The 26,665-nt window shown below is 44.3% G+C and overlaps 2 protein-coding genes across 10 annotated transcripts in view; one reads left to right on the top strand and one right to left on the bottom strand.

The window, feature by feature from the left end:
- The window catches only part of CTNND1 (catenin delta 1), a 46,699-nt gene that overhangs the window by 7,444 nt on the left and 12,590 nt on the right, over positions 1-26,665 (bottom strand). For 5 of the 9 annotated variants that reach the window (XM_034645120.1, XM_019803225.2, XM_034645123.1 and 2 more), the window contains exons 2-15: positions 15,918-16,037; positions 14,391-14,682; positions 12,364-12,435; positions 11,478-11,630; positions 10,548-11,083; positions 6,730-7,193; positions 5,425-5,608; positions 3,877-3,994; positions 3,247-3,400; positions 2,835-2,852; positions 2,310-2,378; positions 1,362-1,489; positions 1,111-1,261; positions 210-402 (exon numbers count right to left, since the gene is read on the bottom strand). In XM_034645120.1, coding sequence (XP_034501011.1) covers positions 210-402; positions 1,111-1,261; positions 1,362-1,489; positions 2,310-2,378; positions 2,835-2,852; positions 3,247-3,400; positions 3,877-3,994; positions 5,425-5,608; positions 6,730-7,193; positions 10,548-11,083; positions 11,478-11,630; positions 12,364-12,435; positions 14,391-14,585 — 2,435 coding nt within the window. In that variant the 5' untranslated portion in view covers positions 14,586-14,682; positions 15,918-16,037. The remainder of the gene's footprint in view (positions 1-209; positions 403-1,110; positions 1,262-1,361; positions 1,490-2,309; positions 2,379-2,834; positions 2,853-3,246; positions 3,401-3,876; positions 3,995-5,424; positions 5,609-6,729; positions 7,194-10,547; positions 11,084-11,477; positions 11,631-12,363; positions 12,436-14,390; positions 14,683-15,917; positions 16,038-26,665) is intronic. The other 4 variants (XM_011229249.3, XM_019803226.2, XM_019803224.2 and 1 more) reach the window with 3 other exon arrangements.
- Positions 9,237-26,665, top strand: part of BTBD18 (BTB domain containing 18) — a 44,361-nt gene continuing 26,932 nt past the window's right edge. The window contains exons 1-2 of the mRNA XM_002922716.4: positions 9,237-9,353; positions 12,519-12,666. The gene's annotated coding sequence lies outside the window, so the exon portion shown is untranslated. The remainder of the gene's footprint in view (positions 9,354-12,518; positions 12,667-26,665) is intronic.

The following is a 26,665-nucleotide window of genomic DNA, read 5'->3' as shown; positions in this document are numbered from 1 at the left end:
AGTGACACAAAAAAAAGTTCGATGGAAAATCAGGTTATCAATTGACAGCTCAACATTAAGACAAAAAACAGAGCAACATCTCTTCACACTTCACATGTAAATAAGGGAAAATAACTTTAGAAAAATGCAAAAGGGGAGCACTCCATTCTAGCAGGTTCCCTCTCACACTCAAACTCTTCCAGCTGTCATTTTAAGCATTAAACTCTCACCCTGATTTGTTGATCAACACCAGCTTCTCAATGCCCTGTGTCTCCCGAAGCTTTTTGGCAGCCTCCAAGTTCTCAGCAATAACCTCGTTGATGGTGTTCAAGAGAGACACCACGGTGTCCTCAGAGAAATTCTGGGAAGAGCTCTGCTGCCCTCCTGGCAGATTCTTCACCAAGTTGGGAATAGCATGTTTACCTACAGCGTTAAGACGAAAGGCACGTGTGCAGGGAGAACAAGCCAAGACCAGCTATGAGGAACTGAGACTGTACTTAACTACCCTGATCACAGAAAACGCAGGTACTGTCCACAGGAATCAACTTCATTCTGCTACAGGATTATCATACCAGAAGAGCAAAGGACCTGGAATAGCCATGAATTTATGGTCCTTCTTATTCCTTTATTCTCTCCTCTAGTCACATTGAAACAACATGGATACTTTGTATCAAATATGCTAGTCTTTTCAGTCTAATGAAAACAGTATACATATTTAAATTGTAATAGTTCAATAAAATAGTCATAATGAATTTAAAAACTGAGCTATGCCAAAGCCCACCTATATTAACTCTGGGGAAATTACATAACTTCCCTGACCCTTGGTTTCCTTATTCTATAAAAAACTGGACTTCTATAAAACGGTCATGATCAATGAGAACGTGCGGAAGTGTTAACAATGCCTACTAACAAAGGATATGCTTAATAAATAAAGCTGTTTCTGTTCTGCTTTTGAAGAGTCATCACTTCTTGTCTTTCTAAGAACGATTAAACTGGAACCCTCGGGGTTGCAAACTACAGAGGGCTAGCTGGGATCCCTCCTCTGTCATTTCAGTAATAAACTAAATAGCACCAGCCAGATGGAGGCTCTGTTCCACACGCTGAACTAATGGTTCACATCCAACCCCTTACCAATGAGTTCTTTGTTGCGAGCATCCACGGCCAGATTCCTCAGTGCTCCAGACGCAGCCTTCACTACCCGCTCATGTTCATTGGTCAGGAGGTCGGCGATGGCAGAAAGAGCCTTCTCTTGACGCAGGGCAGAGCGAATGTATCGACCATACTAGAAGTAACACGGAAAGAAATGGAACAGATTACAAATGGCGGCAAACTCGTTAGCTGAGCTCTCCCACCTCTAAATCCATTTTCTAAAAGGTACTCACCGTCCAGCGCCCAGCACACAAGTTCTGGATAGCTCCAGCTGAGGCTTCTAGGATGGCAGGAGTCTTGCTCTCCTTGAGGAGTGAGATGTATATCCGAACCACCTCTGGTTGAAATAAAAGCTCATAGCCTGCACAAGAAAGGGCAGAAAAACAGAGGCTAGTCAGTCCTTACATGCCAGGCTCTGGCTAGTTGAAGTCCAGCCTCAGTATTCTGGATTGATGGATTTATGCTTCTATACCATCAGGCTCCCTACACTCTCTCACCCACCCAACAGCCAACTCAGAGGCTCGAGTCCATACCTTCTTAAGAATAATTCATCCATGGTAAGAGGAGAAGAGGAGACATCAACCCATCATATGCACTCCTCTCTCTCCTTCCTCCTTTCCTCTTTTCTTTCACAGTTTACTTTGGCCTTAGTACTCGGGGGATTCATTTGTCCACTGACAACACTAAGGGTAACAGATTCCTCACCTCAAATGAATTGTTTCTAACTTAACTGAGTCATTCTGCCCACCTTTACTACGACTAAGTGAAAGTCCTATCCTAGATTTAACAACATGTAAGGTTTTTATATCCATGAAGAGCTATGAATTTTAAAGCCACTGTACTGATAAACGTGAACCCCCAAACTGTGAGAAAGAGGCTTCTGATAACAGGTAATGATTGAGTCCTAAGAACTGTAGCGGTTACTTAGGGCACCTGTGTTTCTGGCCTACACTGCCATCAGGACCTTACCCATCCTCCAATAATCTGAAAATTGCCAAAGCAAGCCGTCCTTCATAAGTTACTGCTACAATACCAGTTTCCCAATGCTTCGCCATCACTCTGCATCCACAGCTGGAGGACAGAACAGTAATTACACTGCACAGTCGAATGTAAGCTACCCGACTCATCTGTGGACTATGTGTATGAGATTCCTGGAGACTAAAAAGAAAAAGATAACTTACCTCGAGCTGGACTAGTTCTTTTAGGGAAATCCACTGTATCGTTCGCTGGATCCTCTGTGGGTTTTTTCCCTTTGGAAATTAAAAAAAGGAGAGAGGAATAAAAAGTTTGAGAAAGGAAAAAGTCCACTTGGTGCACTTTTTATTCTTCAGTCAAAATCTTTTTGGATCAGAGATGCATCAAGAGGGGGAAAAAAAACACCAAAAAGAAAAAACAAAAAACCAAGATCCCCTCCCCCGTCCCAGCAGGTGGCTGCACAGAAACAAGGACAGAAAACAGGCAGCAGACAGGTAAGATGAGGATAAACACCATTGTTGCTGTTGTCCTGAGTTCTGGTAACTGGGATTACTGCCCAGGAATAGCATGCCATGAGCCATCGGCTCCAAAGAGCTGAACTTGTTTCAATGGTCTTCCTCAACTGAATTTTCCTACATGCATCCACAGGGAAGGGTTAGGAAATACTAGGGAAGCTAAAACCAAAGCATGCAAATTAGAAGTAGGAAAGCGCCTTAAAAGATTTCACTCACCTCTGGAGAACCACTCATCTTCCAGTGCGTCACCCAAGGTGGAAAGCAGAAAGAAAGGAAGGAAGAAAAACGCAGGAAAGCGATGTCAACAGGATCATAGGCAAATAAGTAGGAAAGCAGAAAGGAAAAGAAAAACACAGGAAACACAAAGGAGGAATGGGGGAGAAGGCCCCAGATTAGTTGAGTTCTTGTCCTTCGCTGCCCCCATACTGATACTAGTACCACCACCACCACCATTATCACCGCCTTGAATGAAACACAAGACACAGAGAAGCAGCTACAGAGCAAGGAGACATCCTTGACTAGGCAGACTCACATACTGCTCAGCAAGTATTTTGTACCTAAAGCTAAAAGTGTTCCTTCCTCTTCCCATCCTACATTAAAGAGGAAGAAACAAAGAACGAAGACTCACCTTTGCCCTTCTTGGCCCCAAAGCAACTGGCAGCATGTGGCCCAGTATTGTTGGCAACATTGGGAGGTGCCTCTTGGTAACGCTCTGCCTGTGGGATCTCCCGGTGAACTTGATAGGACAAATTCCGAAGAAGGCAAACACAGTTCTCCACAAGCTTGGAAACACAACATAAAGGGGTCGGTGAACGAGGAGAATGCCTAGCATGATTTCCCAGCAAGTACAGGTTTCCATGATTCAAGTATTAAAATACTGATCCCCAAAAACACAGCCCCATCCATCATCACTCACAAAGCCTCTTAAGCGCACCAAGCTTCTCAAAATCCTTACAGCCTCAGGCTAATGGAAGGTTTCCGCCACCATTAGGTGTGTGACACAAAACCAAGGATCACCCTGACTTTTTCCTACTTAGGAAAATATATAACCTTGGAAATACAGCTAAACGGCTTTAAAATAGATGATATAGGTGAAGGAAATTCTGAAGAAAACTGTTTTCTTCTAAAGTGAACATCTACTTTAGGGAACGGGGGCTGGTAGATACTTATTGTCACTTCAAAGCCTTAGATGGTGAGGTCTGCACTACAGGTACCTTCACGGTTGCTGTGAATGAAATTCACTCAGCCATTAACTTACCTTGCTGTCCGAATCCTTCTGTCCAATCTCAGCCTGAACAATGAAAATGAGGGCATCCACTAAACCATCACATTCCCGAAGTTTTCGGCGAGCTTCACTCCTCTCTGAGCTGACATTCCTGAGGGGGAAGGGAGAGCCTTCAAGATGACTCATACTTAGAAATCCTCCCTTAGTATCTTCACCATCTACAGCCACCTCCATACCTTTTCTTTTTACTCCAACAGTTAATGTGTACTTATTATAAGCAAGGCGCTGCAGTTGAGAGAAAGCTGAGTAAGACAATTCCTGCTTTCAGGGCGTTTATAACAAGGCTGGGGAGAGGGGGTGGGGGAATGACACATGACTACGGAGGGTCCAAGAACAATACTTTAAGATCAAATAGATTGTACTTCTGTGCAAGAAATAAATAGAAGAATGGGGCAGAGCACACAGGGGTATATTCCAAAAAGAGAAAGAATATATTGCAGCATTTATAGGCTATAAGAAGAAATCAGGAAAACTTTCATGAAATAAAGGCACTTTTGAGTTTAGCCTCAAAAGATAAATAAGGAGGGGTGCCTCGCTGGCTCATTCGGTAGAGCATGCAATTCTTGATCTCTCTGAGCTCCATGTTGGGTGTAGAGATTACTTAACATCTTTTTATTTTTTTATTTTAAGATTTTATTTATTTATTTGACAGAGATAGAGACAGCCAGCAAGAGAGGGAACACAAGCAGGGGGAGGGAGAGGAAGAAGTAGGCTCATAGCGGAGGAGCCTGATGTGGGGCTCGATCCCATAACGCCGGGATCACGCCCTGAGCCGAAGGCAGACGCTTAACCGCTGTGCCACCCAAGCGCCCCAACTTAACATCTTTTTAAAAAAAAAAAAAAAAAAGATAAAGAGACAAGGGCACTGAAGAAAGAACACATCTCTCCCTCACACCACCACCATTCTAGTACTTTGTACTCCTTATGTTGCATTTGTTGCAGCTTTACTTGATATTTTTATTTTTATTTTTTTTAAAGATTTTTATTTTTATTTATTCGACAGAGATAGAGACAGCCAGCGAGAGAGGGAACACAAGCAGGGGGAGTGGGAGAGGAAGAAGCAGGCTCATAGCAGAAGGAGCCTGATGTGGAGCTCGATCCCATAACGTCGGGATCACGCCCTGAGCCGAAGGCAGACGCTTAACCGCTGTGCCACCCAGGCGCCCCTGCAGCTTTACTTGAAATACAGGTCATTGAGGACAGAGCCACAGATACACTCAAGCTCTGGACTAGACAACTGCCTTCCATGTGGTAGACTTTGAACAAATGTTCACAAAATTAAATGAACAAAGTCAAAGGGGCACAGAAGTGAGGATGTGCAGGGGAACAAGTAAACCAACATAGACGTATGGGCACACGAGCGAGTAGTGACAAAGGTAGGACAGGATGGAGTCACAGTATGCAATATGGATAGGAATGGAAGCTGAATGACAGGCTAAAGGATTAAAAAAGAATTTCTTTTTTAAATTTAAGTTAGCCCTCAAAAATTCAGTCTTCATTCTCTCAAAGCCCTTATGTTACCTAAGACAGCCAGCTGTGTTGGTGAGCACCGACTCCCACTCAATATGGCGCGGCTTGCAATCTTCATTAGGTTCCCGCTCCCAACCAGAATGTGGGATGATCACTTCATCTGTCAATGCGTGTAGTGCATGGTCCACAATCTCCATTTTGATTGAGTCATGGGATGAGAGATTCCACAGGGTTCCTGGCAGAGACAACTCATCAGATACCTCTCCAACACCCAAGACAGGATGTTAGAAGAATGTCAAAGAGAATCCCTTATTCTATCATTTCTCAGTCTTCCCCAATGAGCAAATACCTTGTAATGATATTCAAGCTTTTGTTTGTGACCCATGATAAGAAACATACATTATGGCTCAACATATACATACATACATGTACATCACGAAATACAGTTTCATAAAGCAATATTTACTATATATAAACAAAGCTCTCTGGGTTATCTACATCAGAGTTCCTCAACCTCAGTACCACTGACCTCTTGGGCCAGGTATTTCTTTGTTGTGGGAAGCTGACCTGTCCACTGTTAGGCGTTGAACAGTATCTATGGCCTTTACTCCTTAGATGCCAGTAGCACTCCTGCCCTCCCAAGCCAAGTTATGACAACCAAAACTGTCTCCAGACATTGCAAATGTCCTCTGGCAGGCAAGATCAGTCCTAACTGAGAACTAATAATCTATCCCACTTTTTGTTCTTTCTTTCTTTTGAAATACTGATTGGGATCCACAAAACTGTGCTCAATACACACTAATGGATCACAAACCACAATATGAATAACAACTCTTCTAAAAGCAAGGATCACAAGCTCAAATGTCTACACATGCCAGGCAGGTGAGTCAGGACAAGCAGATATTTAAAAGAAATTACAAGAGAGTGGAAAAATAGCAAGACACTCAGCTTCAGTGCTGGGGAGACAACTTGCTATATAGCAGTAGTTGGCTAAAGACAACGGAGTATGTTCAGGATTATTGCAAACGGGAGAACACCTGTTACCAGTCAGCTCGGACCAACTAGTGTCAGGTAGCACAACAGATCCATTGTTGCCAGTTCTCACCATTTTTAATAGAAGCCAAGCACCTGGAATTTTAAGTGAAATCTTCTGAATTTTAAATATCAGCAACCAATTCTTTAAAATTTTGAAAACCTTGTGATCCAAACAAATCAGTGAGATGGATCTGCCCCAAAGACCACTAGTCCACAACCCTGAGTCAAATATAAAAGGGCTGAAAGTCCTTCTTAGCTCTCAACATCTCTAGGGGTCATAGTAGCCCCAACCCAACAGTTGCCCCTGTGCCCGTAACTCACCGGTGATGACTTCAGTGAGGTCCATATCCCGAGCCTTTCGGAGCAATCGCACAAGGGCAGGAACACCATCACAGTTTTTTATGGCAATCTTGTTATCCTGGTCACGCCCAAAAGAGATATTCTTGAGAGCTCCACAGGCTCCAAGGTGCACTTCCTTTTTGGGGTGGTCTAACAATCCCACGAGTACTGGGATCCCCTTAAGCTTCCGAACGTCGGTCTTCACCTTGTCGTTGCGATAGCACAAGTGCTGCAGGTATGCAGCTGCATTAGACTTGACGGCATCCAACCGGAACCCTAACATGGCTATCACCTCCGGCAGCTCGGGCTGTCTCCAGTTGGGGGGTGGGGCCCCCCCCTTACGCAGGCTATCCAAGCTTGCTAAACTTCCCCGTTCATGCTGGGCCAGAGGAGCCCAATAGTACTGGTCCGACGGCACCTCTTCACCAATCATGTCTTCATAGCTCCTACAGTGTTGGAAGAACCAAGAGGGAAAGAATACATCAAACTGTCGAGTTTGGTTTCCTGGTGAGCTCCCATGACCCCTCACCTCCAAAGCAGAAGGCAGGAGTAACTTCAGCTCTAGTACTCTAGGTCTTACCTCTCCTTTGCATAAATGATATACTGATCAATTTTTCTTAAGGCGATAAGGGAACAATTTTAAAGGCATCTGCAGTTAGATTAAAACTACCATTTTCCTGTCAAGTTTACTAGCTCGGAGGAGAGTTAACAAGCATTCAGAGATGTTAATCACAAAAACAGAACCAAATCCTGACTGCTTAGCGCTTAAATGATACCTGACAGCTAAGCTCTCTGGATAGAGACTGAAATAAACCCTTAGACGACAGAGTTAAACCAAAGAAGTCAGCAAACAATGTCTGAGAACAATTCTTACAAGCCTTCAGCTACACAGGAAATGAGGCATTTACACACAGGAAACAGCTGGTGGGATTAGACCCTTAAACACACTTCTTATTTAAGCCTCTCCTTATCTTATTTTGGAAATTATAAAAGAGGAGATGATAAGAGTAAAAACAGTATAGGCCTTCAAGCTACATCATAAGGGGACCCGGCTTTGGTAGAAGTTTGAACATTAATTTTCACAGTTCAACCCAACGTCAACTCTGCTACTCAACAAATGTGTTCCAGATATGATTGCTAGCCTCCAAATTTCTAAAGACAATACCTTGGATTCTGTCAAAACAGAGGCTACTGAACACCACAGCATTTGGGATACCCAGTGACTAAGAAAAAGAACAGATGAAGCAACGGAAGGTTTAGAGAAAGTCTCACCGGAGAGAATTCTTCCTAATTTCAGTACTACCAGCAACCACTAGAGGGTGAATCAGTCACACCATTATTTATTCATAACCACCAGGAAGGAAGAGACCCATTATCTGAGAGCTCATCTCACTCTCTGGCTCCCATAGGAGAGAGGAGAATCTATTGTGTGGAACTCTCCAAATAAGCCTGTTGTTTGTTCCACAAAACCCCTCCCACTGTCACCAAACCCTCAAAGTTAGCTGGAGCAGAGGCCCTGCCTCATACCACTCAACAGCAACTCTGATGGACAAAGCATTTAGAAAAATCTCTATTTTTTAATATCATTGAAACAAAATGAACAGGTGATAAAGCTAAGTTTTTGTGTTTTTTTTTAAAGATTTTATTTATTTAGTTGACAGAGAGCACAAGTAAGCAGACAGGCTCCCCACTGAGCAGGGGGCCCGATGTGGGGCTCTATCCCAGGACCCTGGGATCATGACCTGAGCAGAAGGCAGATGCTCAACCAACTGAGCCACCCTGGTGCCGCTAAGGCTAAGTTTTAAAAGGAGGCTACTGAACAGTAATGTTAAGGAAGATTCCATTTCAGTAGGGGAAAAATAAAGTCAGAGTATGTCGAGTAAGTCTACCTGCATAGGAAAAAAGAACCCAAAGCAAGTGTACCAAAATGTTAACCATAGTTCTTTCCAGGTGGCTGGTGTGCCTTTCTGGGTTTTTCCAGTTTTGTAGTGAGCATGTTTTACTTTCATTATTATTTTAGTATAAGCAATTACAAAAACAATCGCCACAACCAAGAAGATTTCAGTCCCTCAGTAGTATTTCCTTCTTTTACCAGCAGTGGATCATGACATTCTTTCCTTTGTTTTACAAATAACAAAGCTGTGCCCAGAAAGATTAAATGACTTGCTTGAGGCTATATAGCTAGTGGCAAAGGCACAACTAGAACTAGAAGTCTTCTGGTTCAGTGCTTTTTCCACTAATCATTCTGCCTTACTGTTTCCGTTTGACCTTGTATTACTCTCCTAGGCCTGGAACAGGAAGCAGCTAATGTTCTTGCTAGTCAAGCAGGTTTCCAAGTCCAGTGCCACCCTGGAACAGACCCAAAAACCAGGCCCAAAACGCTCTTTTTTTCTATCAATTGCCACAGCAGAGAATGACCTGGCCACCCACACCCACCTAGGTCCAATCACTCTACTAATGAGGAAGTCAGGAAAGCAGACTTGTTAACAAGCAGACAGGCCAACGCCCTGGACAGACTCCTTTGGTGATAGCTGTTATCTACCACTGCTTCAAGTCGCACCAGCTGAAGTCTGGTGCCCACCCTGCTGCCCCTGCCCCAATAAAAGGTGAGTAACATGGGAGTTGGGCCTAGCTGTCCAAATGATACAATACCTAGAAGGTGAATGACTCAGGTTTAGATAATGGGGCCTCTACCCTGGGCCCAGCCCAGTTCACTATTAACTAAAGCTACCTAATATGAGGAAAACGAGCACCAAGGCATTTGCTTTAGAAGGTTAGGACCCCATTCAGAAATTCAACAATAGCTGCTAGGATATCCTTACTACCAAGACATCTGCAGATCTTCTCCTATTTATTTCTTATTATTTTCCCTTGCCTGGAAAACACTATGTCTCTGATTTATTCTAAAACAGGGTTGGCAGCCCATGGGCCAAACCAGTTTTTGTACAGTCCCAGAAGTAAAAAGGGGTTTTTATATTTTTAAAAGGTTGTAAAAGGAGAACAATAACATTCAACAAAAACGATATATGGCCTGCAAAGCGTATTAAAATAGTTCGATCTGGTCCTTTACAGAAAGGTTTGCCAACCCCCATTCCAAAGCATTCTTTCAAGGCAAACCTTCTACCAGCCCAAACATCAATCACTACCTTTTTCACATCACCAAAGAATCCCCACGGATGAGTAGCAAAGTCAGAATAGGCAGCTGCTTAGTGACCTTTCAAAGTCACTAATATACCACCCTCAAAGGATGCTACCCCCATTTCACTTTATAATCAAACGTAGGAACCAAAACACAAAGTGTCAGGGCTTTGATGAGATCAAGGTTTATTTTTAACTTGAGACTAAAATCACCACAGGGAGGGTTCTCACATACACCCTTAACTGTCTCTTCTGGCCCTGAAAGCCTAAAACCCTCAATTCTGTCTTACTGCCAAACCAGATGCTGAAGAAATTCACAGGAGCAAGGGAGTATCCCATAGCCCTAAAGCATCAAGCTCCTTTGTGCTGCTATCACTATAAGGGAGCCAGATCTTGGGCAGAAATAGCAGAAACTCTTGGCATGGAAGCAAAGGCCACTCTTCAGGATGTACACCAGTAACCACAAGTCATTATCTATAGATAATCTAGAATACAGGCCTTTTGTCATGAAAAAGACAAAAAAGCAAGTCAATATTTGGTAAAGTCACAAAAGGGAAGACCCAAGTGTCTCTGATTCAAAAAAACACGTAGAAGGAAAAGGAAGAGCTACCCCTTTTCACTGTCTTGGTTTAAGACCCTTACCTTCCCCTTTTCTTCCCTACCTGAGTCGTCGGCGAGGGTCAGAGGGTGTCCCAGTCCGACGGGCAGTGCCATAATCGGACATCATGCCATAATCCAGATCATCATAGCCCATGCTACGCTGGTCATCCTCTAGCCCGTAAGGCTCTGGGTGAAATCGATGCAGATCCACACTGCTCCCACCTACCCGAACCTGGGGCTGGGGCCCATACACATCCTGTCTACTAGGCGCCCGATAACCTTCCATGCTGGGCCTGTATCGCTCCTCAATGCGGGTCACGCGGGACAGACTGCCATAGTTGTCACTGCTACTTGGATAACCATCTTCATAGTGGCGGCTATATCCATCAGGAGGGTAGTGGAAGTTCCTGGGAAGGGTAGCAGTGCCTGCTTGGCCCACGTAGGGACCAGGTCCCCCATTGCCATTCTTGCGGAAGTCACGCCCCAGAGTCTGGATATAGTTGTTAGAAACTGATGAGGCATCCACAGGCAGTCCATCTGGTCCCACGGGGACTGGCTGTACTGTCCGTGTTGTCACAGTCTTCACTACTTTCTTGACCTTCACGTAAGAAAGAGAAAAGAGTGAACAATATAAGCCTAAATTTTAGACCCAAGAAATGAAACAAACCCCTACTGCCAGCTCACTTTATATAGAAATGCCTTACATTTTACCATCTACCCTTCTCTCCACCTTATAGGAAGTGCCCAGGCAGGAAATCTATGCCTATTAGGGAAGCTACTATAGACCTTGTAGACTTCTCCCTTCCCCATTCCATTCAATTTTCCCACCTCTCTTCTATCTTCCCTGTCTGGCCAGAGATCACTTTCTTTATGCCTTCACTACGAATCAATACTTTTCATCCACCCTAAGTGCTTAATCTCTCCCCCTCACCACTGAAGACCAGAGGAGGACCTCCTCTATTATCCCAGGCCTTACACAAGTCTTAGCTTACTGTGGTCTCTGTGCGCCGAGTAGTTCCATCATCAGAGGTCTCCACAGAGACAACAGACATGGCTCCCTCAGGGTCCTCCTCCGTGTAGGTCCCCACAATCTGCCCTGGCTCCTGCATCCTGGGAATGGTGCTATACACAAGGTGACTGTGATCCTGTATGGAAAAGCGGAAAAGGAAGGAATGACTATTAAGCCATATATATCAACAGTCCAACCCAATGAAAAGCAGTCGCCCTAGAGACAGACTCCTCATGCATCTCCCACGGGCCCCAGGAGTTTTAGTGGGGTAGCTGTCCCCACCTTTTGAACTTGTACAAAAGAGCAGAAGATTCAAGTCCCCAGGTCTAGTCATTTAACAAATATGAACTGAGTTAACTATAGCCACAACCACACCCAAGTGACAGAGACGGCAGATTTAACTTCCCAGTTCTGGTCATGGACGTGAATATGAACTGTGTTAACTGTGGCTACATTTACATGTGAGTGATCCTTCAAAAAGAAGTTCACCAGTAAAGAACTTTTAAGGTGAACCAGAAAATCCCCCCAAAAAACCATCTTCTGACTGGCTCTGTTACTCTTTAGAAACTGCCTAAGGCTCAAGACCAGCCAGATTTCAGGTAGAAATAGAAGCATGCCCATTCCAGAAAAGGGATGCCGTAACTGAGGGATCAAATACAGGATCAATGGCCATTAAAACTCATTCCAAAATATAACTACGGGTATACATTTAAGCTCCACTATTTTATTTTCCTAAATGAAAGAAGCTAATTAATGGGTGGGTCCTTACAATGTCCCAGGCACTTTGCAAGACACCAATACGCTCTTATAGGCTAGGGAAGTAGGAAGAGAAAAATGAAGAAACCCAGACCTTGAACCAAAGACACTACCTGGGGTCCGTTGAGTTTCAGATCTGAAAATTTCTGTCGCTCAAGGTCAGCATCGCCCACAAACCGGCCGTTCTGAAAAACAGCCCACAAGAAGACAATTCATTTTGTTGCCTTCCTTTGCTATATCAAATACAAATGATCTTTTTCCCAAACAGGAAAAGGGCTTTCAAAAAGATATTTGTGGCCTGGAGTCCTTCTGTCAAGTACTTATAAAAGAACCACATCACTCCTTAGTTTTAGCACTTTCCTCAAAAGTGGCACTGGGCCTGGAACTGGCAGACTGGGTCTCTGGAACATAAGAAGGTAAGCTCCATGAGGGCAGACTTTTTTTTGTATTTTTACTTTTTGGTCAGTTTTGTTCAATGATACATTTCCAGCACCTTGAATAATGCTTGGCACATAACAGGCACTCAAAAACTATTTACTGAGTAAATAGCAGAGACTCAGGTAAGTCCTTAAAAATATAAATAGAGTTAGAAAAGCTAGGTTGGGGAGTTTCCAAAGCCTTCCTTATTGCTCGGTGCATCTTCGTGTTCTGCCACCACTGGAAACCCCCACATCAGCCAGCTTTTGAAAGAGAGATGTGAGACAGGAGTCTCCATTTCCAAGTAGGAAGAAAATGAGTACCCCAATTCCCCTCAAGCAAAAACAGTTGTCTCAACATCATCATCACCAATTTTTAGAGCCATAGAACATAAGCTGCTCTGTTTTGAGCAGCAGGAAATAATCTAACAACATTATACTATGTAAAAATTTATTTGACTGCTCCTCTTCCAATAGCAAACAGTGAGATGCAGCCACCTTGGGAGACTTCCCCCACCCTACTCCCATTACATAGGGAGTGTAATGCTGCAGGGAGAGGAAGTTAAACATTACTTTCAGGAAGAAGGAAGGGTGTGGCTTCATTGCTGAACAGAAGTTAAAAATAAAAAAAAAGAGAGGGAGAAAAAGCCAGTACTAAATCCTGGAATTCCCCACCACCTCCGAGCCTCAGCAGTCCCACTCTCCCCTTTCAATATATACCTCTCATTCCTAACCCTCTATTCTGGTTCCTATAAAAATCCTAGGAACGTTGCAAACATACTGCCTCGAAGTCCCCTAAATGGACTTTTGTCCTCTCACACAATATGCTCCTCAGCATGAGGGATCTTCTCCGTCTTAAAAAATAAATAAGTAATCAATAGAAAGGACTACTGAAGCATAAGTACTGTCGTTAGTTCCCACCGGAGATCTCTTAAGATGGAGTCTACCAGGCAAGGTCTACTCTATACACACACACACACACACACAAAACCAACCTCAGACAGATTACATCACAGTGAAGTCAGACCAGAGAAACCATAGGAAACACAAGATACTTCTCATTTCTAACACCAACTCCCCCAAGTCACTCACAGAATCAGCCAACCCAGAGACCACTGGCTCCTGTGGTTATCTGGGTTAAATAACAGCACGATGCTCCTTCTCAAGCTCTAACCAACAGAATTAACAATGACCCCCTCCCTCCAAGGCATGATTTGCAAAGCTAACAAAACAAGCATACAAGGACAATATGGAGCAGGAATACACAATTTATGGACACTGCCACACCTTCTGAGCAGACTGTTCCCTGAAGGAGACTGAACTGAAGCTGAGAGCACAAGATGCCCAACCTCGCCAACCACTAAGCAGGCATTTATCTTCCTGAATGTTTGATACCAAGTTGGGGGGAAAACATCAGAGAAAACAGAAGGACCTTAAGTACAGCTCCAAACGACATCATCCACCACGACTAGAATTACATCCCAGACCAGAAACCCTACTCCGACAAAACAGGAAGTCAGATGGCTGCTTCTCGCCATACATCCATTCAACTCAGCAGAGCAGCAATATCCCTATTTCCTACATCAGTACTGGAAAGTTTCACCATGATACATGGGCACTGGGCAGCCCATCACCATGAGGCAAGCACTTTCCCAAGTAGTATTATAGCCTCTCTATGACCATGCCAAACTCCTACCTGCAGGTCTGATGGAGAGAGGGGTTACCTGATGCCGGCGGGTGAGGGTGCCGTTGGCCATGAGTGGGTTGGCATCTTGTGGAGAGACCCGGACGCGTTCCAGTTGCGCCGAGACGTGGCGCCGTTCCTCCTCCAGCGCCCGGGTCAGCTTCTCAAACTGGGCCTCTTGTTCCTTCACAGAGGCCAAGATGCTGGCGGTCGACTCCACCTCTGAGTCGTCCATGAAGGTAAGGGGCGGAGCCGCCGCAGGGCAGGGTAAAAAGGAAGGTGTGGATCACAGAGGGAGGAGCAAGGAGGGAGAAGTCCCCCCTCACTTCACACTACCGAGAGAAGGTAAGGGAGAGGAGAGAAAAGGTCACAGGTCAGAGAAGACAGATGAATCATTAATCCCAGAGCCAAAGATGCCCTCTTGTGGTTTTACTGCAACACAGAAAGCCAGCCACCACCAAGCCTGGGAGCCCACCACCAGTGTCTGCTCAAGCAGGATCCTTTGCCCACTACCCTTTAACACCTCACCAGAAATAACCATTGAATGGAAAGGTGCAACTAGGTCCAAGTCTACACTGTTGGCAGGAGAGGGAGAATATGGCTAAGGGCTGTAGTCACGACAGAAGATTCATATTAGATTATTTTTCCCTGGAAAAATTTGCTGGCATTAACTCAATGAAAGTTGTAACTCCACAGTACACACCAGCACTCACTGTCCTGCAGGGGCAAGCCATTTCTAGAATTAAGGGAGCAGTAAAGACCTACAGATCTTACTTACCTCCCCAAATCTGAACACTGAAATTGCCTCAGTGGTGGCAAAATTTACTAAATGAATATGCAAAGTGAAAATGCTCATCGGAAATAGAAATAGTAAAACACTTCCTACCATCAAACGCAGGTAACAAAATGAAGGCCCTCATATTTAATACATTTATGAAGGAGTCTTTCTTTCAAGACCCTCCTATAATACTGAAGGCAATCCGTGGGCCTTGGCTAAAGGAGACATGAGAGCAGTAAAACCACAAAAAATTCTTATGTAAAAAGGCTCCACTTGCAGCAACCTTCACCTCTTTGGGGAAAGAGTAAAATGAACATAGGCTCAAACTCTGAAATTGCCCCTCGAAGTAGTTCACATTCTAACCTCCAGACAGTCAATGGCTGGGAACTTCCTACATCCCTGTTATCCTGCAGAAAGCTCTAAATAAATCAACTATATTTTTACATCTTTACTTATTCCAACTCAGGGTAAATATCCAAGTATCTAGAGGATTTGTGTGCTATTTATACAATGTATGATTGTTGTATAAAAATGAAGAATTCCCCATACCCTACTGCATTACCTGCAAGTTGGCCAGTAAGTGGGGGGCACGGTAGTCACACCACTGGACTCCATAGGGTGTCTCGCTTACAAACTGGCTATAGGAGACTTTATGGCCAGTCCACCATACACCATGTCTAGAAGTTTTAAAATAAACTCTCTTCCCCTATTTCCCACCCTCTTCTCAACCCCCTAAAGAAAAAAGACACTTTAAAAATTTATTCTTAATAAACGTATTTCCATACACACCTGTTAAGAGAAGGTCGTAACTGATTGGTTTTAACACAGAGAACAGCCCAGTCTAGATTCAAAATATCATGGGAGAAGCATCCCAGCCACCACAGCAAGGAGGAAGCAGGAAGGAGAGAGCTGCAGAAATATTTGGAGGAAAAATGAGATTGAGAGGAAAATAAAATATACACAAAACATTAAAAAAAAAAAAAGAGGAACAGGGCAGGTATTGGGAGAAAGACAATCTGGGAATGGAAGGGAGTAATGTAAAATATGACTTGGAATTGCTTAATGTGACAAATGCCCTTTGGACTTTACTCTGTCTTCAGATACCTGGACCTTGGATGTAGTTTTTATTAAAACCTGTATTTTACTGTCATGGAATACTTCTGTACAGAACCAGGAGTAGGTTATAATATAGATAAAAATTCACTTACCCCGTATTCCCAGCAATCAAACTGGGGGGAAAAATTTCTGTTGTTGGAATTCTCTTCCCCCTCCTTCCCACCTCTAAGGCAGAAACCTCAAAGCCCAGTCCTAGCATGTCCGCAAAGACATTGAGAAACCAACGCAATAGTCGTAGTGAGGAAGACATGTGGGGACTAGCCTAGGCTGAGCCTTTTGCTTCAGTTCCCTTTCCCACGCTCCCCACGGCCCTACCAAACACAAACGCTTGGGCCTGTTTGCTTTAGAGTATATGCAGCATTCTGCAAGCAAGAGCACCCAGAGGAACAGATAGACAGGTGTCCAATAAAATTCCCAATTAATCCTCCGCCACTAAGACTCCTTCCAGTGGATCCAGCACCAAAATCCAAGAATGTGGCAGCCCTTCTTTAAATTCCTCCGACCCTGGCTCTGGGCTCCCACAGTCACTTATCAACTCCTGTTCTTCCTTCCAGTCTGTTGCTGAGTTTTCCTATTCCCACCCTACATCCCAACAGGCCACTCAAAGGTCTTAATAAGCATCCTCATTTAAAAAAAAAAAAAAATGCTGCTCCCTCCTCATCTCTATTGCTTCATTTTAAGCACTGTCCTTATCCGCTATGAACGATGACCTATGATCCTTCCACACCAATAGGACTCTTTAAGCTCAAGAGAGATTCTTCCAGTTCTAGATTTCAACAGGGCCTGAACTGCAGTTACCACTCTGGCAGCCTCCGCCCTGTAATCTTCTTTGCTAATAAAAGCCCAAACTACCACTATTATGGGGCATACAGTGACAACACTCCCTGCTGCAGAGAAACTGTTTGTCTTCTTGCCGTAAACAGCTACTTTCTACCCCTACAACTTTAATTCAATAAAGGGAGTTAAGGAAGGTTAGTAGGAAAACTACCCAGGGCTCTAGATACGCAGGATCTTTTCCCACCCTTCATGGCTTTAAAGGCTGACCGCCAGGCTCTATTTTGGAGAAGAGGACAGCACAGTTAAGTAGAAAGAGAGGATCAGATTCCTAGGCCTAATAGCATCAGGAGATTTTCTGCCTGAAAGAGGGCAGAAACAGAGGCTGTGTAAGATAGGGTGCAGAAGACTAGTCCCAGTCCTAGCTCTGTCACTAGCCAACAATGGCAGGAAGTCACTGCCATGTTCTCATCTGAGCAATGCCAGCATCACCAGCCCAGTTTAACTGAGAGTTACTAAGAGGATCAGGTGAGATAATGTATGTCATACAAATGTGAGGTATTAAGTTGTTTCAAGAGTTAGTTTCTATCTCCCAATTATATTACTTAATGGTAATGCCTCAGCCCAAAACTATTTTGTGAACTAGTAGATGAGACTAACTGCATCAAAAGTATAACTGGGTTCTAAGGAGTGGATGAGCTGGCTCCCCTACTCCAACTCTATTTACCAGGAAGTCCCACCCAGACCAGTGTTTTTGGGACACAGAGTACAGCATTACACATCTGCTATAGTAAGTTCTTGACCCCTTATTTGAGGCCTTAGCAGTTTATGACCACAGAGAAAGGGAAGGTGAAAAGAACTAGCAATTACTGAGAGTTTTACATTTATTATCATAGTAATACAACCCTACGGAAGGAAGTTTTACTGCAAATGAGAAAATGGGCTCTGAGTGAAGGAATTACCCAAGGTTTCGGTTAATAGCAAATTCTGAACTTAAAGTCAGATCTATTCCATTCCAAAGAATGTGCTCTCCTTCTACTACATGCTGTCAAGTCCAGAAAGTACCAGCCCAGTATAAGATGGACAGTCCAGCCCTTCTCCTCCACAGTCTTTGCACTTTCTGCCCAAACATCATAGGAAAAAAGCGGGGGGGTGGGGGACTTCCATTTTCCCTTACGTTAAAGGGTTATTCGTAATGTCTACATATAAGACATAAGTGGGAGAATGGAAACAAATGGGAGGAAAAGGCGGAAGTAGGGGAAGAGAATGAAGCTGCTGGCGAGCTACAGTACACTGCCTCCTCACAACTCAGACTTTAGGAGTCTTCATCCATGCCATATGCATAAAAATTATGCTTTAAACCAGAATCTGCAAACCATGAATGGACTTTGGCAATTAAAGTCACAGAAGTCCAGGCCAACACCTTTCTTAAAAGATTTTCAAATGAATTACACTGACTCTCACTACAAAAAGACCATCACAGAATTCTCAAAGTGAGGAGAGAAAGGCCACACATAAAGTGAGCCCTGACATTCCCCTAAGACTAGACTTTCCCCTAAGACTGTAACTGGTTTTACTTGTAACAAGCCATAGGCCCTATAGACCTATGAGTCTACAGCCAGGCTCCAACATTCAGGCGATGACAATGGTAAGAATTCAGTCTCTTCTATAAGAAACCCAAACCAAAAGTTAAATTGGATCAGATACCCAGAAGGACCAGAGAGATGATACCAACCAGGTGGCTGGGTAGAAAACATCACCAATAACACAGTCCCTGGAATGGCCTATTCTACTGTAACCTGGCCATAGGAATGTAATTTGGAAATAGGATTCTTACAAGTTATACAGGCTTTAGAATCAGACCTGGTTCAAATCCCAACTCCACTGCTTCTTAGCTGTAGAACTTTGGGCAAAATACACCTAAGGGTAGTTGTGAGAAGTACGTGAGACAATACATATAAAGTGCTTAGAAAAATAAATATCTTGAACACAGCAAGCTATTAATATGGTTACTGATACAAACACTACCACAAATAGCTAACACAAGGGACTAGAGCTTGGTGGTGTTAATGGGACTTTTGAATAAACCACACATGTCTCCACATGCTCCCCTCCCTGCTTTACAAGTAGCCCAATAAACTACAGGAATTCTTGACACTCTCAAATGGAAAAACAAAATAGAATTCCAGACTAGGGGTCAAAAGACCTGGGGTTCAAGTCCTGGCTCTGCCCAAAAATAGCTGTGAGAACTAACTTGCAGGGGAAGTTATAAACCCTATAAGCTTCACTTTTATTACATGTCAGGGTTTAGCTTTAATGGCTAATATATGTAAAACTACAGGCTGGGTGACTGAACGTCTCTCCTACATCCATGCTATTCTGATAAGTGTATCCAAAGACATGACCAGAATTAGGCAAGCTAGCCCTTGTGGAAAGAGGAAAAAGTATTTGTCCTCAGATGGAGAACTCTAAAACCCTACAAAATAGTCTTTGGGTTTCTTAGGAAAGAAATTTTATCTTCTGCAGCCAATCCCAAAGCCAGCTCTCCTCCTTCCTTTTTATTATTAAATCAAAACCAATGTCACAAAGTGATGCCTTCCCTCCAAAAGCAAGGATAAGCAAAACTCCTCTTCTGCGTCATCCTAGGGATTTCTAATGGCTACTTTAAAAAGCACACTGAGCCTCACACTGAAGAATACCAATCAAGAAAATATAGCACCTGTAACACCAGAGCTGTACCACGTAACGCTCAAGCCAACAAAGATAGGTCTTCTAGATCCCTAAAAGGCATCTGTTTGCCTAAAATGGCATGTGCTCCAAAATTCAAAGCAATTATTCCTGTTCAACCATACACACAACACACAGAAAATTGCCATTTTATTTTTAAATCAAAGGAATGTATTTTGTCAATAGTTTTCTCTGGCTTCTTATCACCAAGAGTGCTTGTACCAGAGTCCAAGGTCTAAGTGCCCCACCTACCACCTGAGGTTCCACCATCCCAAGCTCAGTGAGAACAATTCCAGTATTCCCTCTGTTTGTTAGGAAGACCTAACTCCCACACTAAGCCCCAGTCCCTGGACGTGATCTGTACTGAGACCTAAGTACTCTGCTCACTTCGGGATCTCAACCGACCACTTCTCAGAGTTTCAACTGATACTCCTGAAATGGCCTTCTCTTCGGTGTTAGCAGTTTCTGAGCTTCCCTGTGGATCTGCCTGATGCAAGGCCCAGCTTCTCCACTTGACAGCACCCAAAAGGCAGACTGGGGACTTTCATTTTCACAGGGAAAGACTAGATCTCAATGTGTCCACCATGAACCTCTCTGATGAATTAAGGGAGTCTTTGACAAATCACTGTCCTCTTAGGAAAGAGTGATGCTTCTGATTGGAGTTTCAGAGAAAAGAAGGAAAATAAATATATGAACGTTTTCCTTTTTTAAAAAAAACTATTTTTTAAAAGGAGGTTAAGCTGGCAATCTCCAGAGATCAACAAGACACCTTAAACTCACTTCAGTCTTCTTATCCTGACCCAAAGTAATAATCAGAATTTAGTTTTTTACTGTGACTTTAAAAGAAAAAAAAAAAAAAAACTCCATCATCTTGACCCTAAATTCAGAAACCAGATGGAACATTCTCCTTGTTCTCTTTTCCCCTACCGAGTATTCTGGGAACCCCCCAAAACATAAACATACTAAATGGCTGAATGCTGGACTGGCTTTGAAGCAAAGGAAGGGTGTGGCTCTCAGCTAGTAAGGGGCCCAGGACTGAAAGGGTATGGAAAGAAACAAAACCTGCTTCTCTCTGGGGCACGTATGACACACACACAGGACTGGTCTAACAAGTCCTTCTGATCTCTCAGGCCAGGCCGCCTCCTTCTCCACCCCCATTACCCAAGTGCCTCTCCAAGGCCCTCCACTGGGACAGACAACGCTGAATTTCTCTCAATCCTGAAAGTCTGAGATACACGAGTTACTTACCTGGATCCCTGACACAACCCTGCCAAAGGAGCCTCACCTAGCCTTATAAGGAGAAAGCAGAGCTTTAGGGAGAGGCCGATAAGGAAACAAAGATAAGAGGGAGGGGCAAAAAGAAGGAGGTGTCAGACTGGAGGAAGGGGAGAGGCCAAATGCCTTTCTCCTTCCTACAGAAGGGAGAAAAAGAGGGAGGTCAAGTACACAATGGGAAATGAGAAAAAGTCTAATCAAACTGGGAAGGTATTGTGTAACTCCTGTGTCATAAAAGAGATATCCTAAAATTAACTAGGATACCTTATACCCGTCCTTACCCTAGGCTAGAAAAAAAAAATTTCATGGAAAAAAAGCTTAACCTTAGGGTTTTCTAGAGGTCACCCAACTGTTTGAGCTCACATTCCTTTTTTAAAGAGGCAGCTTCTCACCAAACCCTCTTACTTTCCATCTATGGCATTTTCAACATTTCCCTGCTCATCCTTTGTTTTCATTTTTTTAAGACTATTTATTTATTTATTTATTTTTCAGAGAGAGAGAGAGAAAGAGAACACAAGCAGGGGAAGGGGCAGAAGGAGAGGGAGAAGCAGACTCCCTGCTGAGCAAGAAGCTCAGTGCGGGACTTGATCCCAAGACCAGATCATAACCCGAGCCAAAGGCAGACGCTTAACTGACTGAGCCACCCAGGCATCCCTCTTGCCCATCCTTTGACGGTGACTTGGGAAAGCTGAAAGCAAGTAACTGAGTCACATTTACAGTCCTGCTTCCTCAAAGCACTGGAAAGAGCAGTAAGACACCCCTCCATCAGGTTTAGAATATACACCCCTTTTGAGACAAACAACAAAGAGTCTATGAGGAAATCAGAGAAGTGTGAAGGTCCTGTGTCAGCTATAGGACAGAGTGCAGAAGGAAACGTTTTTCCCTATCTAAAAGAAAGAAGAAAATCTGACTTTATAGGGGAAGAAAAGTTGTGAGTTATTAATTAGTGATCTCCCCAAGTTATCACACATAATCCTCTCAGCAACCTCTGGGATGACACTGGCCCCTTTTTTTTTTTTTAAGATTTTATTTATTTATTTGACAGAGATAGAGACAGCCAGCGAGAGAGGGAACACAAGCAGGGGGAGCAGGAGAGGAAGAAGCAGGCTCACAGCAGAGGAGCCTGACGTGGGGCTCGATCCCATAACGCCGGGATCACGCCCTGAGCCGAAGGCAGACGCTTAACCGCCGTGCCACCCAGGCGCCCCGACACTGGCCCCTTTTTATAAATGAGTAGACTGTATGTCAGAAGAACTCAGTATCCTGCCCAAAGTCACAGAGCCAGTGAGTGGTGGAAATGCATCTGTTCTGCTCCAAGTTCACGTTCCTTCTTCCTGATCGAGTACAGGGGGTATGAACTTTCTACTCATCTTGTGGTTAAAAGTCATTCTAATTCCAATAGAGAAGCTGACCAAGAGTAAACTTTTGAGGGGGGGATGGTGTGGAAGCAGATAAACTTTTGGGTCTTACCTTCACTTTATTTTTTTAAAAAATTTTTAAAAGATTTATTATTTGAGAGAGAGAGAAAGTGTGCACGTGAGCTTGGGGAGGGGCAGAGGGAAAGGTGGAGAATCTTAAGCAGACACTGTGTGCTGAGGTGTGCTGAGCTCGGAGCCTGACACGGCTCGATCTGACTGACCCTGAGATAATGACCTGACCTGAAATCAAGAGTGGAGTGCTTAACTGACTGAGCCACCCAGGCGTCCCTGGCTCTTATCTTCATTTTAATGAGCAAGAACTTATCCGATTCTGAGGAAGAATAGCTTGCAATCTACCTCAGATTTCCCATTTTATAAAGGAATAAGAATTCAGGGAAGGTGCTAAGGGCAAAGGTAATACAACTTTTTACATAATCACCTATCCTTCCACTGGAGGGCCTGCTCTAGAAATCTGGCTACATGCCACATTCTCAAACCATCCCTACCTCAAGAAAGAAAACCTGATCACAAATATCCCTACTCCCATTTTTTTTTTTTAAAGATTTTATTTATTTATTCGACAGAGATAGAGACAGCCAGCGAGAGAGGGAACACAAGCAGGGGGAGTGGGAGAGGAAGAAGCAGGCTCACAGCAGAGGAGCCTGATGTGGGGCTCGATCCCATAACGCCGGGATCACGCCCTGAGCCGAAGGCAGACGCTTAACCGCTGTGCCACCCAGGCGCCCCGCTACTCCCATTTTTAATGTGGCATCTCACTAAACCAAAAGCAGAAATCAGAGTTGGGTAGGAAACAGAAGGAACTAGAAGCAGGGAAGATTGTGCTGGCCAGCATCAGAACAGAGGGGAGGGATTGTTCTAGCGGTATGTTAGAAATCTGCCTCTGGGGCAGCTGTCCTCCTGGGCAATCAAAGGCCGGTTTGTGTGTGTCCTCAGGGACTAGCCAGCTTGGCAAGAAGTTGAGGACTCAGCCACCCAATCCACAAAGTTAGAAGAGATGCCTGTTTCACAGCTGGAACTGATGGCAGGGAAAACACAAAACAAGGGGGGAAAGGAAGGAGGAGGGGCACAGAGAGTGCTACAGGTGCTATTTCAGTGGGGGGCAGGGAGGGGAATCCCAGGAAACTACCAACCATTCCCTAGTTATGTGCAAACAATGAACTGCCAATACCTCCCAATACTGAATCAAAGAATGGGTAGGTTCCTCTAGCTCTGTGTGTAGTAGGGTGCCAACTGGAAGGGCGAACAGTAAAATGCTGGGCCCCCAGCATCGCCTGTTTCTCTCTGTCCCTTTCAGACCCAACAAAGTATCTGCAATACAGAGTGAATAAACATAATATAAACAAACATCTCTTTCTAGAATTCCTTTCTTAATTAAATCCTAGAGATCTATAAATAACAGCAACACACATAAAACTCAGTGAAATTCCCCAATGCTAGGAGATGGAGGCCATTTATATAACTCAAGTGCTGAGACGCAAAAGGCCAGTCAGAATTCACACTCCCTAAACCCTCGGAGTAGCTAGATGCTAGATGCTCGGAGACCCATTAAGACACACAAAGGCTGCTCTCTTCTCAGTAGAGCCCGGGAGCAGAGCTGCTCTCCAGGGACAAAGAGATTTCACAGGAGAACCACAAAGACATGGCCCCTCTCCGTTCCCCCACTCCCAGCTTTCTCACTTCCTGTCACAGTAGCACCAGACCACAGTCTCCCAGAAACAAACAAATACAAAGTGCTGGATTCTGGGCTGCAGGCCAACCGCATTCCAGGGCATCCTGTCTACCAATCACCAGCCAGAGCTCCCACTTTGCCCTGCTCAGTTCCTTATCATGTTCGGGAAAACAACCCTCCTCCCTGCCCCAAGCCAACACTACATAGGACAAAGCTAAGGCCTTTGAGAATCCGCAGAAAGACACTGCGTGTGGATCTAAGGGTTTCAAGGGGGTGAGAGGATTTTTAAGATTCCTACTTGGCAAGTTTCTTCACTTTGGAAGCACGGCTTTGGGGATTTTAAAGCTGCTGCTGCTCTGATATTCAGTTCCAATACATGTGATACATCCCAAAGAAAACTTCACGATGGCAATCTGATTGCCACTCTGGATTCAGTCAACGGAACATTCCCACCTGGAGAATGACTTTAAAACACATCCTCTGTCACCCATTTCCACTGTTTCCAAAGTCTTTCAAACCCCTTTCCCCACAAGCATAAAGTTGATTCTTAGAGGCCCCACAGAGAACAAACAAAGGCAGCAGGCTCCACCCTACAAAGAGGCAGGATAAGCACCAGCAGGTGCTGGGAGCAAAGTTCTCTACCTCCTTAGGGAAGGAGGGGAGGACTAGAATTGCACAGTAGTCCTGGCAGCAAAGAGGTCAAGACAGCAACCTCAGCCTTTCCAGCTCACTACTCCCCCTGGAGTGGGTCAGGGGCTAAAGATTTGGAGCCTCTTCTGGGTGGGGGGAGCCTTCCTTTCTAATAAGGGTCCTCAGCTACTTCCAAGAATGGGAAAAATGATGCATTCTTCTGTTATCTTGTACAAGCCCACTGGACGTTGGCCCTAAACCCCAGAAGCAAAGATTCAGATAGAAGTCAAGCTAATCTATTAACCAGAGATTCTTGAAATCCAAAGGAACACCCTTTGCCCACAGGGCTCAATTCCCTCCACTTGAAGCATAGCTCAGGCTCAGCACAGTTCTCCAACCAGGGTACTAGCAATACGCTATCATTTCCCATCGCTGCTTCTCCTTTTCTTTCCCCTAAAAACTCCTTCCCCCTTTTTCTTGGATCTGCTAGAAGTAGTCTGGGCTGAACCGTCATCTAGATAGTATATGATGCAAAAGAAGCCTAAGTCTGAAACAGCACAACTTAGAAGGAATTAACTCATATCTGGATCTGGCATAACCAGGCAGAAGGAGGTGGGGCAGGAATATACACAACAGTCAGCCATTCTAGGGCTGGGTAGAAAAATGGGTATTTAGCAACACTAGGCTTTAGAACAGAACATCAATAGCAGAGCCTAGCCACTGCAAACTATCACTGAAGCACGCACACAAAAGTTTAAGATCCCTTACCTAGCACTGAATCAGACTAACTCCCTTTTTCTCTCAAAAGTAACCGAGGGGCGCCTGGGTGGCTCAGTCGGTTAAGGGTCGGTCTGACTCTTGATTTCAGCTCAGGTCATGATCTCAGGGTCAAGATGCATGTCAGGCTCTGTGCACAGCATGAGTCTGCTTGAGGTCCTCTTCCTCTGCCACTCCCCGTGCACGCACCCGTGCGTGCTCTAAGTAAAATAAATATTTTTTTTAAAGAATAACTGAAAAAGTAGTTTCAAATGTTAGTATTTTTTTTTTCTTAAAGATTTTATTTATTTGAGAGAGAGAGAGAGAGGATGAGTGGGAGGGGCAGAAGGAGAGAGAATCTCAGGCAGACTCCGCCCGGACTGCAGAGCCTGACTCGGGGCTTGATGTCAAGACTCTGAGATCATGACCTGAGCAGAAACCAAAAGTGGAACGCTAAACCAACTGAGCCACCTAGGAGCCCCCAATTGTTATTCTTTTCCCATTCTCCCTCATCATAGCCCAGGTCAAATAAATCAGTCAATTAAGTAGTATCATGTGAGATAGCTATACAAAACGAGACCAAAAAATCTAGTAGGAGTGTTTTCAGAGATACTTAAAAAAAAAAAAAAAAAAAAAAAAAAGAGGGCTGTGAAAGACTCGCCCCAGAGGACTGGCCACACCCATATCAATGCTGCCGCTCCAAAAGGATGCTTGGCAGGTTCTCTGCCTCAAATTGAGCAGGTGAGACAGAAAAGCTGTGCTGACTCAGAAATACAGTCACCCCAGGGTGTGAGGGAAGGAAGGAGAACAGTATAGCCAACCGATTACAATTTAGCATGACTTCACCAAAGATCCTGGTTCTAATTGTATCTCTGGCCGTTTGCAGACATATTTAGAAAACCCAACCAAAGGAGTAATGAATGGGTAAGGAGAAAGTCAATGGAGGGGCCCAAGACTTATGCTGCATACTCAGTGGTTGGAAGGGCATGAATCTGTTTTGCTATCTAACTTCCAACATACCCCTCTTTCCAAATCAGGCCCAAAGCTGAGAGAATTGAGGGGGGTGGGGAGGCAGAGAAAAGAATGTGACTGAAGAAGGTTTAGCTACATTCCAACTAGCCAGCATCCCACATGGTATTAAGAGTGCCTAA

Source organism: Ailuropoda melanoleuca, chromosome 16, assembly GCF_002007445.2.
Source record: "Ailuropoda melanoleuca isolate Jingjing chromosome 16, ASM200744v2, whole genome shotgun sequence".
Classification (NCBI taxonomy): Eukaryota; Metazoa; Chordata; class Mammalia; order Carnivora; family Ursidae; genus Ailuropoda; species Ailuropoda melanoleuca.
This window is presented reverse-complemented; position numbering and strand designations above follow the sequence as displayed.